The 15,616-nt window shown below is 39.1% G+C and overlaps 1 protein-coding gene across 4 annotated transcripts in view; it reads left to right on the top strand.

The window, feature by feature from the left end:
* CDK5RAP2 (CDK5 regulatory subunit associated protein 2) overlaps positions 1-15,616 on the top strand; it is a 103,754-nt gene that overhangs the window by 33,547 nt on the left and 54,591 nt on the right. For all 4 annotated transcript variants that reach the window (XM_075120564.1, XM_075120563.1, XM_075120565.1 and 1 more), the window contains exons 15-17: positions 7,458-7,555; positions 12,607-12,737; positions 13,943-14,058. In XM_075120564.1, the coding sequence (XP_074976665.1) occupies positions 7,458-7,555; positions 12,607-12,737; positions 13,943-14,058 (345 nt within the window). The remainder of the gene's footprint in view (positions 1-7,457; positions 7,556-12,606; positions 12,738-13,942; positions 14,059-15,616) is intronic.

The raw sequence follows: 15,616 nt of genomic DNA, 5'->3' as shown, positions 1-15,616 counted from the left end.
CAGGATTAACTCAGATCAGGATTATTATAATTTGTGCAATTGATGAAACTTTTGTGTGGCAGGAGGAAAGAAACCAGCACTTGATTAATCATTTCATCATATATTTTCTCTAGTAGTTGACGTCAAGGTTATAAAATTGTATATTACTGTTATTGTTCATGTAGTACCATGCGTTACCTAGGGAGGTGGTAGAATCTCCTTCCTTGGAGGTTTTTAAGGTCAGGCTTGACAAAGCCCTGGCTGGGATGATTTAACTGGGAATTGGTCCTGCTTTGAGCAGGGGGTTGGACTAGATGACCTTCTGGGGTCCCTTCCAACCCTTATATTCTATGATTCTATGATTCTATGATAAGCATACTCTGCACTGAACACTAGTGAATTATGTGAAAATACCAGTCTGTGCCCCACAGAGTTTAAAATCTGAAGGCACGAGAAGGCAAAATTCTGTATAACGCAGAACACATAGTTGTATGGTCACTATGGCTGGAATATTTGGACATGTTACTGAAGGAGAAGAAGAAGGGAGCTTGATGTACTTCTAACAGGGAAGAGGAAAGAATGTACAAAGCTGAGTGAGCAAAGGAGACAAAAGGAGAAGTCAAGTAAGAATTTTGTTGACAGTTGGGGGCAGAAGATGTAGGTAATGAAGGTAGATTTAAGGAAAGAATACTGTACTAAGTTAAAAGCGTAAACTAGTACAGAGACTTCAGAAGTGGGGACGTGGTGAGAACTGAAGGATGAGTAGATAACATGGCTGTCCTTTTCAATTCACAATATAAATAAAGAAGAGTTAGGGTGGCTTATACGTGTCACCAGAAACCTGAGATCATAATACAAAATCACAGTATATACATTTTGGTTACTGTATATAGTACTCTGGTACCAGCAAAACAATCACATACAGATGTGAAGTTTTTAATCCTATTGTAAGACATTACCTATTGTCTCTATGAATGTATGTTTTTGTTCTTATAGTGCTTTTATTGTGTGCAGATAGAGAACAAATCGGTTTCATTTGAAGGCACACATTAAGTTTCTTGTCTTTTTCCTGTTATTTCCGAGAACTGTTTAAATTCAGATCTCCAAAAGGGCACTTAAATAGATCAACAAGAAATGCACAGCCACTTCCAAATCATGCAGCAGTAGTCACTTCACTTGTTTCACAATGTGCCAGTCTTTAGTGAAACCTGCTTAAGGACATACACCTGCTGTGCTATGTAGACTGTTGAATTAATTCCCTATGAGGGTAACAACACCATTTGCCCTTGGCAAACCCAAAATTAATTAACAGGGGACTCATAAGCACCGACTGGGACTTAGTGGATGGGTGGTAAACTCACAATTGAGGAAACGTATTAGTGTTGGCCATAGTATGCTGCAAACCCATAAACAGAAAAAATAAAACCTGTGAAAAGTCAGAGATTTTGCCTCAGTAGTTATCTGCAAGAGAAACAGGTCAGATAAAACCGACTACACTTCATTCACATACTTTTTCCTCATGGGGGCAGCTAAGATGCTACAGCGATGGACTCGTATAGAATTAATGAAAATGAAAACTAACTGCCCCCTCTTCAACCCTACCGTCCCATACAGGTGTACAGCCAGAAACGAGAACAATGACAAATGGAGCTATGCATAGTAATGACCCAATGCCAACTTCTAATCACAGTCTATTCTCTTGTGCTAGTTCACTCCTTGACTGAGAACAATACCTAATCAAAACTCATTCTCCTCTCAGCTCCACCAGTGTCTAAGATCACACCCTGGAAGAGCCCATAATGGCATGTTAATAGTACGTCCTTGGATACTGATTATCCAAAGCTGTGTTCTCATTGGCTGATTTGGCCTCTTTGATGAAGTTACAGAGCTGCACCATCTCCCAGCCAAGTGCGAAGTTGGAATCTCATCACCAAGAAATTCAAGACACTAAATCCCATATTTTAGCCTAGCTGCTGCTTTAAAGTTTAAGAAACTAATTTGCTGCAACTTAGCTCTTAATATCTTTTTACTTTTTTAAAGTAAAGATAAATTTTAAAGCAGCTCATCTGAAGCACTGCTTGGTGCCTTGGCCAGGATGAGGGAGATAAAAGGCAGTTTCTAATTGAAGTCTGGATTCATGAGCCACAGTAGTGAGCTAGTGGAGAGAGAGAATGTGTGCACTGGTAATTAGGTTAGTCATGCAACTTCTGACTCCTCTGATATCTGTGCAGTCTCAGAATGATGCATTGTGGGGTTTACCACTAGAGAATGCAGAAATGCAATGGACTCCTATGTAATTCTGAAAATATTTATTTCTGTACTTAATGCCCTTTTCCCCATTCTCTCCATACAGCCCTGTTAGTAGGGCCATTTGTCACACAAATGTATTTTAATTCAGTTGTTACAACTTTGCAGTTCATTTTAGTACCAACAAAAGCAACAGAATTTATGAGATGAGTCTCTTGCTCAATCCTTTAGTTATGCTTCTGGGCTCTGGTGTTAAAACAGGGTGCCCATTTTGTAAAGCATGTGCTTCAGTAACTGGGCACAGAGGTATCCATTTTTAACTCAAAATTGATTTTGCAGGTGTAAATAAAATCCGTATAATTATTGTACTGTAGCTTTTCTGTGCTAATGCACCTTTCCAAGAAGGTGCAACACTTGATGCTGAAATAGGAAATCTCGTTAACTGATACCCCCATAGTAAAACTGACTTCTCTGCCGACACAAAGCACATTGCAAATCCTGTCATCAGCTCATTGTTTGTCTTTTTTTATAATTACTTCTGTATTTAGGGAGTTAATACTGTGTGATCAGGGAATTGAAGAATCCTGTGTGCACACAACTGTGGTGTTTAATTTGCTGTAGTCAGAGAATTATAGTCAATGCACCAAAATTATTGATATGGCTAGAGGATAGCCGTTGATGTGTGCCCTGAGAATTGGAATTGAGGCAGTTGTTGCAGTACTGCAGACGTGTCTCAACTATTGAAATTGATGCAGTGTGCACTTTGTTGCTGAGTCATCATGACTATGGAAAGTGATGCGGTTGACATGTTTTTTTAAAACATGTGTCTTGTCTATTAAATTGTGATCAGCACATTGCAATCGTTGCATTCAGCCTGTTGAAGCTGAAGTTGTAAACGCATTACCAGGGAAGTGATTCAGTTTCTGATTTTGGTAAAGTGAGCTTATTGCTGAAAAAAATCACCGTTTTGAGGTTGATGTCCATGCATCATCACACTTAAATGTGCTGTTTGTTCACTACCCTGCATGGGGCCTGATGATTGAAATGGGCATAGCTAGTGCATTTACACATTGACTAACTCCCCTATACAGGAATTTCTGCCAATGGAGTAACACCTCTAATGCATATATCGCCCACTTCTCCTGCCTTACAAAGCAGAAACAGGAGACTGGTGTGTCAAGCCCTCAGCCTTATGGCATTTCCAACTGTTGGGAATATAACATGTACCAAGAAGAGTCACCAATAGGAACAAGTTGTTATGCCATTCTTCCTCTCTAGACAGAGGGCTCAGTGATATCTGGCAGCGCCGCTCTTCCTAAGGTCTTCACACTGTTTTTCTGAGCTCATTTCAGTGCAGTCTTGGAGGAAGCTGCCAACCTCTGGGGTGCCTAGTCACATAGGAGTTAGTCAGTGGGGAAGTGTAGCCTCCTCTCAGTCATTCAGACTTCAACCTGCAGACATTTCCAAATGATCTAGATTTTGTTAGAAAACTCTCTTGCTTACATGAAGAAAAGGGATACTCTTGTGACTATGCTGTTGTGTTACCTACTGTGGAAATTTATATCCTTTCCTTCCATCACTTGCCATTTAAGAAATCTTTAGATGGAAATAGCCTTCCAAGTCCTCTAGCATCTCTACTTAGCAATGGATTTTCAGACTTACGTTCAGACTTGAATGGATTAGGTTGCCTCGTTACATAGTCTTGTAGTGAAAGTTTAATATTTCTATCCTACATGTCTTGCAGCTATCTGTACTAAAGTATTTGCCCTAACACTGTATGTCAAGAGGTTTAATGACAGGTTTCAGAGTAACAGCCATGTTAGTCTGTATTCGCAAAAAGAAAAGGAGTACTTGTGGCACCTTAGAGACTAACCAATTTATTTGAGCATAAGCTTTCGTGAGTTTTTAATGTTCATTAACTCCCATAACATAGCAGTCTAGGCTAGGATATAGGTTACATATCTGCCTTACTCTTCATGAACCTTTGGGGATTTGCTTGGAATAATTTACTCCTACACCTTGTATAGGAGTGACAGTAATAGTACACAGAAAAGGAGAGGGTGGATCATGCTATGTCTCTTCATCCTTCTTGATTTTCAGAAATGTAAAAGTAACAACATTTCTTCACATTTTTATCTAACTTCTGGCTAGCTAGTTGAATTTACAGGTCACAACAAACTGGCCAGAGTCCTGACTGGTGCCATGAGGCTTGTGGTGTTCATATCTCCTAAAACTATTCTCGTCTGAACTTCGTGCACCATGTTAGTAATAATATACATGGTGTTTAGGTTTCCGTTCTCTAACAGCCCTGGTCTTGGTATTCATGAGGGATTTATTCTGCTGAAATCTCCTAGTACTAGGAGATACAGGATGGTCAGTACTAAGCTAATGAAATCTTCCCTTGAACTCCTCACATACTTGTACAGTCTGGCTGTGTCTGTGGATTTTGTTTCCGGTGATAATGACCACAGCCAATGGAGTGTGGAAGCTTCCAACACAGACATGGAATCCTCCTTTTCTAATTGTGCTGTCAAAGATGGATATTGCTTGTTCAGAGAAAGATATTCCCTCACCTCTACACCCTTTTCACCAAGATCGTACTTTTTGCTTCAACCAAGATTGATGTATAAAAGTCCTTAGGCATCTCTCTAGAGCAGACTAAAGCTTCAGGAATGTCAGTTGAAGTTGTTTTCTTCTGCCACCGGTTCACTGATCAAACTTTTCCTTGTGAATCATGGTCTAAATGCTGTCTGACCTCCATGCTTCGTGATTATTCTTGACATACTACAATTCCAAAGTTTTGGTGTGATGCTCTATGTCTGGCAACCTGAATTAATTTTCCTATATGCTTTCACAAGATACTTTTTGAAGACTCTTAACCATCCACTGAAAGTGTAGATTTGCCCTTTAAGTCTTCAGCACTCAATTTTTGGTTGAGAGTCAGCATCTCTGCTACCTCCTATTATATTTACTTTATTGATTATAGCATGTCTCGTTAAATACAGTAGATCTTGCTAATCTGAATACTTTGTTGTTTGTGGATATAAATTACCCTTTAATATGTATTTTGCAGTAGTGGCCAGAGAGCCCAGTCAGGAGAGGACCACTACTGTGGTACGGCATAGTACAAACATATATTAAGATATGGTCCCTTCCCAAAAGATCTTATAGTTTTAAAATGATGTCGTATCCTCTTTTCTTAGTAAGCAATGTTAACCAGATTCCTATTATGAGGTCTAAGTTGAACAAAACATTATTACTTTTTCAAAATATAGAATGAATTGAATATTGAATATTTACAAAGTATGAAGTTTTAGCATAAATAATGAAAAGTAAACTGCAAATGTCCCTGCTTTTTGTATTGGTTACTTTGTGAATTTGAAAAATTCAGTAATTTGCAATGACTCTTTGCATCATTAGTATGAATTAACAAGGTTCTACTGTAACTGGGTCCTTGTTGCAATGCTTTGCTTTGGGATTGTAATTGAAGTACTAACAGCTGGTTGAAATCCACAGTGTAGGTTTCTCTTCTGTTAATGATCTGTTCACTAATGATAAAGTGTCTCTGGAGAATGTAGTTTTCAAGGTTTTGGATGTAATATGGAGAAAACAGAATTACCTTTAATTCTTGTTCTCTAGACGTATGTTGCTATAATAGATCAACTCTTAATTTTCTCCACAAAGCTGGACTATTTGATTTTTGCTTTCTGTATCTTTGGTCAAAGAGTAAAACTTATGATTACAGGCACTAGGAGTTGTTGTTCTCCCTCAACAAGAGCAGAAAATACAGTGGTTGTCATTAGAAAATCAAAATTTGCCAACTGATTTCCCACAGCTACTCCAGTTACTTCCTGTTCTGTGCATGGGGAAATCTCTGATATTTCAGATATTTTTATGTGGTAACTGCAAGTAAATGTTGCTGGCAGCAGCTATGCCACCTACTGAAAGGGACAGCTGAGAACTCAAAAATCATAGAAATCTCTATGAGGCACATAGTGGGAACATAGACTTATAAGTGGTGTGGTTTTACAAGAGCATACCTGCAATTCTTGCTCTCAAAAGGTAAATCATTTTTTTTTTCTGGAACAGATATTAAAGTATCTGACTCGTAGTAATCAGGGTGATTGTTCAGGAAGTTGACTCAATGGATGCATGTATCTGACATGTTCAGGCTTTGTCAGCCATTTACAATCCCTTTTCTTAAATAATAGATCAAAGTTTTTTGCCAGAATCCCTTGCCAATAGAAAGGTTTCAGAGTAGCAGCCGTGTTAGTCTGTGTTCGCAAAAAGGAGGAGTACTTGTGGCACCTTAGAGACTAACCAATTTATTTGAGCATGAGCTTTCGTGAGCTACAGCTCACTTCATCGGATGCATCTGATGAAGTGAGCTGTAGCTCATGAAAGCTTATGCTCAAATAAATTGGTTAGTCTCTAAGGTTCCACAAGTACCCCTTTTCTTTTTGCCAATAGAAAGTTAATTTTATCCAAAATATAGCAAGTACTCTTTGAGCCATAGATGCCGACCTTGTGGGTGCTTCAGGGCTGGAGCACCCATGGAAAAATCTAGTGGGTGCTCAACACCTGCCATCGGGGGGTGCTCAACACCTGCCATCGGGCCCCGCCAATCAGCTCCTCCCCCTGTTCAGGAAGCACTGAGGGGGGAGGGGAAGGAGCGTGGGCAGGAAGAGGTGGAGGGGAAAAGGTGCGGCGGGAAGAAATGGAGCGAGAGTGGGCCATGGGGGTGGAGCGGGGGTGGAGCGCCCTTGGGGAAATCAGAAAGTTGGTGCCTGTGCTAAAGTGGAGCATGAAACCCTCAAATTACCTGCCTGCCAGATCATTCCCTGGTTTGTTAGTGTGTAAACTTGGACGTGAGGAGACTGGAAATGGGAGAGGGGTAGGAAGCTTATTTTGTATACTGTGATAAAAATGATGAACCACTGCTTAGATATGTGACTGTTTCATGGTAAGTAAGTAACAGAGCACTATTAGCCTTCTATAATAGCTTTCAGATTCAACTCTGATTCTATTCTGCTACTCCAGCACTAGTTGTTCTTTTGCCTTCTCTTAAAAGCAGAGACTGACATAATTGTCATCTCTAGAGAGTATGTGTGTGTGTGTGTGTGTGTGCATGCGTAAGAATCTATATATATATATATAGAGAGAGATTCTTACGCATGCACACACACTTAAAATCACTTTCTTGGATTAATATGAATTTATTTTTAACTCAGGAAAAAAAAGAATCTGAATATGAAGAGTTGATCCTTGCTTTAAGAAAAGAGCAGCACATTTATTCTACTCTAGTGAAGACTCTGAAAGACTCAGACAGGTAAATATTATTTCTTCTTTGCTTCAATGTCATCTGCGCTACAAGTTGGGTAAGATGGTGCAATTCCACTGTCAAATCAGTGGAGTTTCACGGGTTTATACCGGGCCGGAATTGGCCCCAAATACTTCCTTTAAAAGAGGGGGATGCGTGGACTGGTTTGTATGGTTCAAAATAGCCCAACTCTGATGATTTTCAGGATTTGTCGGAAGGCTCATTTTCTCCCCCCAAACATTTGAAACTTGAAGAATTATAACAATTGGGACTGTGAATTGCTTAAGGGGCCAGGGGATTTGTGGTGTATTATGTAAAATTAAAAATACAATTCCTGCAACTTATGTGAAGGGCATCTAAATATGTTGATGTGCCTTTTTAGTACAAACATATGTTGATGTGCCTTTTTCGTACTTCTATAAAATGAAATAAATAAATCATAAGAGGACACATTGTTTAGTGGCAAAAGCCTAGGCATGGACGACATGAGATCTGGGTTCTATCCTTGGCTCTGCCACAGATTTTCTGTATGACTCTGGGCAAGTCAGTTAGGGTAAAATTTTCAAAAATTATTTAGTCCCTTAGGGCCAGATGGTCAAAAGTATTTAGATGCCTAAAGATGCACAGCTGGGATTTTAAAAAGTGCCTGTGGGTTTAACTTCCATGAAATCAATCACTTCGAGGCTTTTGAAAATTGTATCCGTAATCTCTTTGGGCACCAAAACGAATGGTTAGATTTTCAAAAGAACCTAGCCTATTGAAGGGCCAGGTCTTTTGAAAATCTGACCAAAATCATCACAGTGTGAGTTGCTGGGTGCTGAGCCCTCTTGAAAAACTGGCCCAATATGCCTTAGTTTCTCCTTCTTTAAAATACAGTTAATACTTACCTAAATCAATTTGAGGTGTGAAAATTACTTCATTAACTTTAAATTTATAGCAAAGGAGGTAAGCAGATTTTTGGGGACGTTTAAAAAAGAACAACATGATTGTATTTTTATAGAGTGTGTTTTCTTTAAGGTATTCCAAAGTGTGTTACAAAGCATGAGTTAGATAAGATTTTGGCGGTGGAATGAGTGTGTAGCAAAGCATGATAGCCTTTCTGGATTTCACAATAGCTCTCATACATCTTTAGGCCATGTCTATACTACCTTTTATGTCAACAAAACTTATGTCACCCTGGGCTGGGAAAAACAGCCCCCCATGAGCGACATAAATTTTGCCAGCATAAGCACTCATGTGCACAGCGCTATGTCTGGCGGGAGACAGTCTGCTGCTGGACACAGCTACTGCCGCTTGTTTAGGTGGTTTTATTATGTCGACGGGAGAGCTCTTTCCCATCAGCATAGAGTGGCTACATGAGTGCTGAACTGCTGTAAGCTTGCTAGTGTAGACATGCCCTTAGACAGTAGAATCTGTTTTGTTGAGAGAGGAGTTGGTGGTCAGAAAACAGGGATTATTCCCTACTGTAATGGGATTATTGATTTTCTTTTTGAATAGTCAGCTGATACATGTAGAAGAGAGTTCGGTTTAACATCTCATTTGAAGAACATAAGAACGTAAGACTGGCCCTACTGGGTCAGACCAAGGGTCCATCTAGCCCAATATCCTGTCTTCTGACAGTGGCCAGTGCCAGGTGCCCTAGAGGGAATGAACATAACAGGTAATCATCAAGTGATCCATCCCCTGTCGCCCATTCCCAGGTTCTGGCAAACAGAGGCTAGGGACACCATCCCTGCCCATCCTGGCTAATAGCCATTGATGGACCTGTCCTCCATGAATTTATCTAGTTCTTTTTTTTAACCCTGTTATGGTCTTGGCTTTCACAACATCCTCTGGCAAGGAGTTCCACAGGTTAACTGTGCGTTGTGTGAAGAAATACTTCCTTTTATTTGTTTTAAGCCTGCTGCCTATTAATTTCATTTGGTGACCCCTAGTTGTTGTGATATGACTTCTAACACTGAAACTCCCTTTTTTAGTATGAAGATTGCAGGGATTAGATGTAATACTAATAATCAGTACTTAGCTTTGATGTGGCACTTTTCATCTATAGATCTCAAATCCCTTTACAAAGTTGAGGAAGTATCATTGGGCTCGATCCTGCACCGTTCAGGACAAAGGGAGTTTGGCTATTGACTTCAATGGAAGCAGGAACATGCCCGTTATATAGATGAGGAAAGTATAGTGCAGAGAGAGGAAGTGACTGGCTCACGGTCACACAGGGAGCCTGTGGAAGGGCTGGGAATAATAGCCAGGTCTTCTGACCCCAATCCAATGCTGTGTACGTTGGATCATGCTGCTTAACTCCTCAGGTAGGGCTTGAAGCCAGAACCTGAAGGTCCAGTGTGCTATTAGATAAGCCCTGCAGATAATTTCCACAGTCATGTGCTGACCTTCATTAACAAAATGGGTTTTAGACAAAGAATATATCCTGGTTTTGGTTGACGTGTGTCCTTTTTTTAGGCTTTATTTATTCCAAACCACTTTAATGGTTTCATTTTGGAAGGGTCCCTTTCTCAGAGCCAGGACCATGACATCTCTTTTGTCTCCCCACACAGGGAATCGTTGCTTTTTCCAGTAAAAGCATTAAGCTGTGAAGAGGTGATGTGTGCTTACTTAGCTTTTAGAAGTGTGTTTTATTTTTGCTGAGCATTTAATAGTATTGAGACCTTTCTCTTAGAATATATTCTTGAGTGAGGGAGAGTTGGTTAAAGCAGTTGTTGTGGAAAAAATACCGACAGCAGCATTCTTGTCATTTTGTTGGAAGATGGAATGAAAATCTTTTTGTACACAGGTTCTTAATAGCATGAGTTTTGCTGAAACAATTTTATTTACTATGCATTTATATGCAATGCTACTGCACTCACACAAGTGTAATGTGCCCCAGTGTAATCCTCAGCAAGCTGGACCTAAATTCTGTTGAAATGTCCCTGGATGCTGAGCTGCTTTGGTGCAGTAGGTTGGAAATACTGCAACAGCTTCATTTATATTAAAATATTGAGGTTCTGCATGAATTAAATATGAAAATAAATATATAATCAGTGCAGTAGCACCTTGTTATTTTAATATCTAATTCAAATTATTTTAACCGGTTTCATTTTCAATATACTGCAAGGGTTTTTTAATTGACTGTTCATAATGTGTTATTGAAATTGTTGAGGTGTGTGGTGGAGTAAACTGAAGCTTTTGTCAGCTAGATAGGGGACAGCTGCTTCTGTTGACATCCAGGAGGCAGTTTGGGAGTCTAGGACAAGCACATTAGGGGGATGTTCCTGCTAAAATGCTCTGTAATTAATTTAGTTAATGTTGGCACTTAAATTGTCATCTTTAGGTTTTGGCGTTAACATCCCATTGAGACAAATGAGACAATTTATACTTCTCAGAGCTATTTTTTCTGAGGAAAAACAACACTTCAATCTACATTTGGTTCACATTTTCAAGATTATCTTTGTGACTGGTTCCCCCCAGAGTGCCACCTGGAACTGGGGTACCACTGAGCCCTCTGACTCACTGGCCTGGGCTCCCTCTCACACTGTGCTGCTGTGACAAGTTGCAAAGCTCTCCAAGCTTTTGCTTTCACCAGATTCACACAGGTATGGACATACTCAGTTGAAGTTACATGCAGATGCTCTAGCCACCAGCCTAGGATCCCAGAGCAGTACCATCAAATCTGGCCAGTATATGTTTAACACCTGGTCCGCCTCTCCCTCAATGTGAAGAGGACCATGCGCACTTGTGGTGACCAAGCTGAGATTTTCCCCAGACACCTTAGTCAAATGCACACTGGTTTGGATTAAAACATAAAATAAATTTATTAACTACAAAAGGATAGATTTTAAATGATTATAAGTGATAGCAAACAGATCAAAGCAGATCACCTAGTAAATAAACAAAACTGCAAACTGAGTTTAACGTACTAAATAGGTAGGATATGAATTAGCAAATTCTCACCCTGAGTGATAAACAGGCTGGCAGATTCTTAAGGCACAAGCTGCCTTTGCTTTGCAGCTTGGGTTTCCCAGGTTTAGATACACAGGCTAGAAATCCCTTTAGCCTGGGACCATCACTTCCCCCAGTTCAGTCTTTGTTCCTCAGGTGTTTCCAGGTGTGTTGTTGTAGGGAGAGTGAGATACCATCATGATGTCATTTCCCCCGCTTTATATCTTCTCCCCACTGGCTGGAAAGCTCTTTTGCTGTGACCTGGGTAAAACAGTTCCCATGGTGTAGTGCTATCTCGGAAAGGTTTCTATTGTACACAGTTCCTGGGGTAATCCTTGTACTTGTGTGCCATTAACCTTGTTTGGCCTTTTTACTGTTGTACCTGAAAGGCTTCTTGTGGGTATTTTCAACCTCGCAACCTGTGTTCAGTAACACATACCTAGCCAAACTTCATAACGTCACATATGATGATAGCACATACAATCCAATGAGATATGAATGTCTAGCAGAGCAAGACTTTTAGAATGATACCTCACAAGGCATACTTTGTGCAAAACATATCCTAATTATATAACAATGGTGAATAAGGGGGTGCCGGGGTGTCACAATCTTTATAACCTGGCTAGATACTTGTTTTTTTTTTTTAAACAAAATCTTAGATTCTATAGAACAATTCTATGGCAAGGGGTGGATTTTGCCACAATTTCCATGACTGAAGTATGATGGAATACACAGAGCCATCAATATAGTACATTAGTGATATCTTTTGGATATACTTTTCATAAGCTAGTGATTTTGATTTTCCTGAAAAAGAATTATTTAGAAGTTGGCCTGTAAAATATATCTACCCTGTTCAGGCTGACTTACAAATAATAGTTCTCAAAACTGCTAGAGAGGTGGCATAGACATAAAGGTTTATTTTCAACTTGCTATGTAGGGATTTGTTTATGCATTAAGATAAGTGTGTGATGAAAAACAATGATTGCTACTGTGGAATAGAGTCTTTATGGAAGCCTGATGTATAAAAGATGCTATGGTAGGTAACACAACAAAACATTTTAGAAGTTTTGAATTGAAACCTAAAAGAATTATTTAAAATTTTCTGATTTCTTCCTTCTCTTTAGTATAAACAGCTTGCAAACAGAGTTGAACAACATTTTTTTGTTGCGAAAACAACTGGAGGAAGATATTCTAGCTAATCGGAATCTACGGAAGGTGCTGGAGGATCAAATTAAGGACGCAAAAAACAAAGGAGGTTTGTCTGTGTGTGGTAACATGGCCCGGTCCTTTATCTTTTGCACACAAGAGAACTGTTTTTATTACACTCAGTTTGTTGTGATCATGTAAAAAACATTGAAAGTAGATAAAGGTGTAAAAAGATCTTTTGTCTGTTTTCTTACACTGATGATCATTTTGGGAATTTGTAACTGAGTGGCTTTGAGCATTCAGAGTATAGGGACAGCTTTTATCTTCTCCTGCAGCCAGTGTTAGTAATTCTATGGCAATTCTGCTGCAGTGATCATTTCAAGCTGCCTACAATTTCATATCCACAGAATTTACAGTTCTCTGCGGAAGTCAAGGATCCCTGGCTTTGGATAATTTTATGGGCATGGGATCAATTCCTGGCGATGAAATCTAATTATTTCACCATATTTGATAAACAGCCTCTGTTTAGAGAAATGGATAGATTCTTCCTAACATGACATGCATTTTCAGAAGCAGAAAAAAAAATAGCCAGTTCTATTATGTTGGAATTTCCTTGAAGCATGATAGAGCTTTTTAATACAGTAGACCCTCTGAGTTATGAACACCAGAGTTACAAACTGACCAGTCAACCAATGGAATAGAACTTAGATGTCTCTTTCCTACTCTAACCACTGGACTATAGCCTCCAATATAAATAAAGTTTTACTGTGTACTCTGAGCTGTATTGGATATGAACTGGTGTTTCATTGTTTCCATAAACAAATCACTGAACGCAATTGTATAGGAAAGGAATAAGCAGCTATCTTCTATTCAGTCTGTTGAGCCAATGGCAAAATAAAATTCACTAACTTTATTTAAGCTGGCTTTTACCATTGGGACTTACAGTTCATTTTCACAAAATTCTGGCTAAAACAGAATAACTATTCATGCCTTACTTTTCCTCACTGAAAATTATTTCTAAATGTAATGCTAAATATGCAAATTATAATTCAGAATTAGATTCACAGTGCATGCTGATAACCATGGAAAATACAGCATGTCTAGATGTCAGAGGCACAAAGGAATGTAAGGGGAAAGTTCTTTCAATTAAACAGAAAGCTTAGTGTGAGGGATGAAACATTTAACTCTATAGTTCCTACAGTTTTAGCAGTATGCACTTATTTTAAAAAGTCCTTATTTTGCATTTCTTTGTTGTATCCTCATATAAAGGAGTAACGTATCTGAAATGATACCCACTCTTGGTTATTTTGACAGATGAAACCTTTTCTTTTTGTGGTGATCAAACATCTTATATGAGTATTTGCCTAGGAGAGCACGATCATTTAAACCTACAGGTAGACCATCTGTCTCTTGAAGAACTTAAAAAAAAGGTATAGATCAGTTTTATTATTTACTGTATTTAATGGCGTAACTCTCCTACATTTATAGTTTGTTTCTGTCTCTCTCACACACAAAACCATTTTGATCATTTAGATACAGTTGAGGTATTCTGAAAGTATTTAAAAATTCTCATCTGTGACAGGAGGTCAGATTGGATGACTTGGTGGTGCTTTCTGGCCTTAAACTGTATGGCTCTATATAAACCTCAAATACATTCTTTTATCCGTAAGCCTTCCAAGAGCAGAACATTTCACAAATTCCTCTTTAATAATAATAAAAGATGATGGTGATGATTGTTATGATTTGCACTTCTATAGCACATTCCATCCAAGCATCTCAAAGTGCTTTGACAAATTTGATGTATTAAGACTTCCAATATCCGTGTGAGGTAGACTAGAATTATTATCTGTATTCTGTAGAAGGAGAAACTGAGACACAGAGAGATTAAGTGACTTGCGCAAGGTAACATATCAAGGCTGCGACAGGGTACAGAACCCATACCTTCCTCTCTCCTCATCCTGTGCTTTAACCACTAAACCATGCACGGGTTCATCCTAAAGAATGCACAAACATGTGGACAAAGGGGATCCAGTGGACATAGTGTACTTAGATTTCCAGAAAGCCTTTGACAAGGTCCCTCACCAAAGGCTCTTACATAAATTAAGTTGTCATGGGATAAGAGGGAAGATGCTTTCGTGGATTGAGAACTAGTTAAAAGTCAGGGAACAAAGGATAGGAATCGATGGTAAATTTTCAGAATGGAGAGGGGTAACTAGTGGTGTTCCCCCAGGGTCAGTCCTAGGACCAGTCCTATTCAACTTACCCATAAATGATCTGGAGAAAGGGGTAAACAGTGAGGTGGCAAGTTTGCAGATGATACTAAACTGCCTAAGATAGTTAAGACCAAAACAGACTGTGAAGAACTTCAAAAAGATCTCACAAAACTAAGTGATCAGGCAACAAAATGGCAAATGAAATTTAATGTGGATAAATGTAAAGTAATGCACATTGGAAAAAATAACCCCAACTATACATATAATATGATGGGGGCTAATTTAGCCACAACTAATCAGGAAAGAGATCTTGGAGTCATTGTGGATAGTTCTCTGAAGACATCCATGCAGTGTGCAGCGGCAGTCAAAAAAGCGAACAGGATGTTAGGAATCATTAAAAAAGGGATAGAGAATAAGACCGAGAATATCTTATTGCCCTTATATAAATCCATGGTACGCCCACATCTTGAATACTGTGTACAGATGTGGTCTCCTCATCTCAAAAAAGATATACTGGCATTAGAAAAGGTTCAGAGAAGGGCAACTAAAATGATTAGGGGTTTGGACTGGGTCCCATATGAGGAGAGATTAAAGAGGCTAGGACTTTTCAGCTTGGAAAAGAGGAGACTAAGGGGGGATATGATAGAGATATATAAAATCATGAGTGGTGTGGAGAAAGTGAATAAGGAAAAGTTATTTACTTGTTCCCATAATATAAGAACTAGGGGCCACCAAATGAAATTAATGGGTAGCAGGTTTAAAACAAATAAAAGCA

This window comes from Caretta caretta, chromosome 16 (assembly GCF_965140235.1).
Source record: "Caretta caretta isolate rCarCar2 chromosome 16, rCarCar1.hap1, whole genome shotgun sequence".
Lineage (NCBI taxonomy): Eukaryota > Metazoa > Chordata > Testudines > Cheloniidae > Caretta > Caretta caretta.
This window is presented reverse-complemented; position numbering and strand designations above follow the sequence as displayed.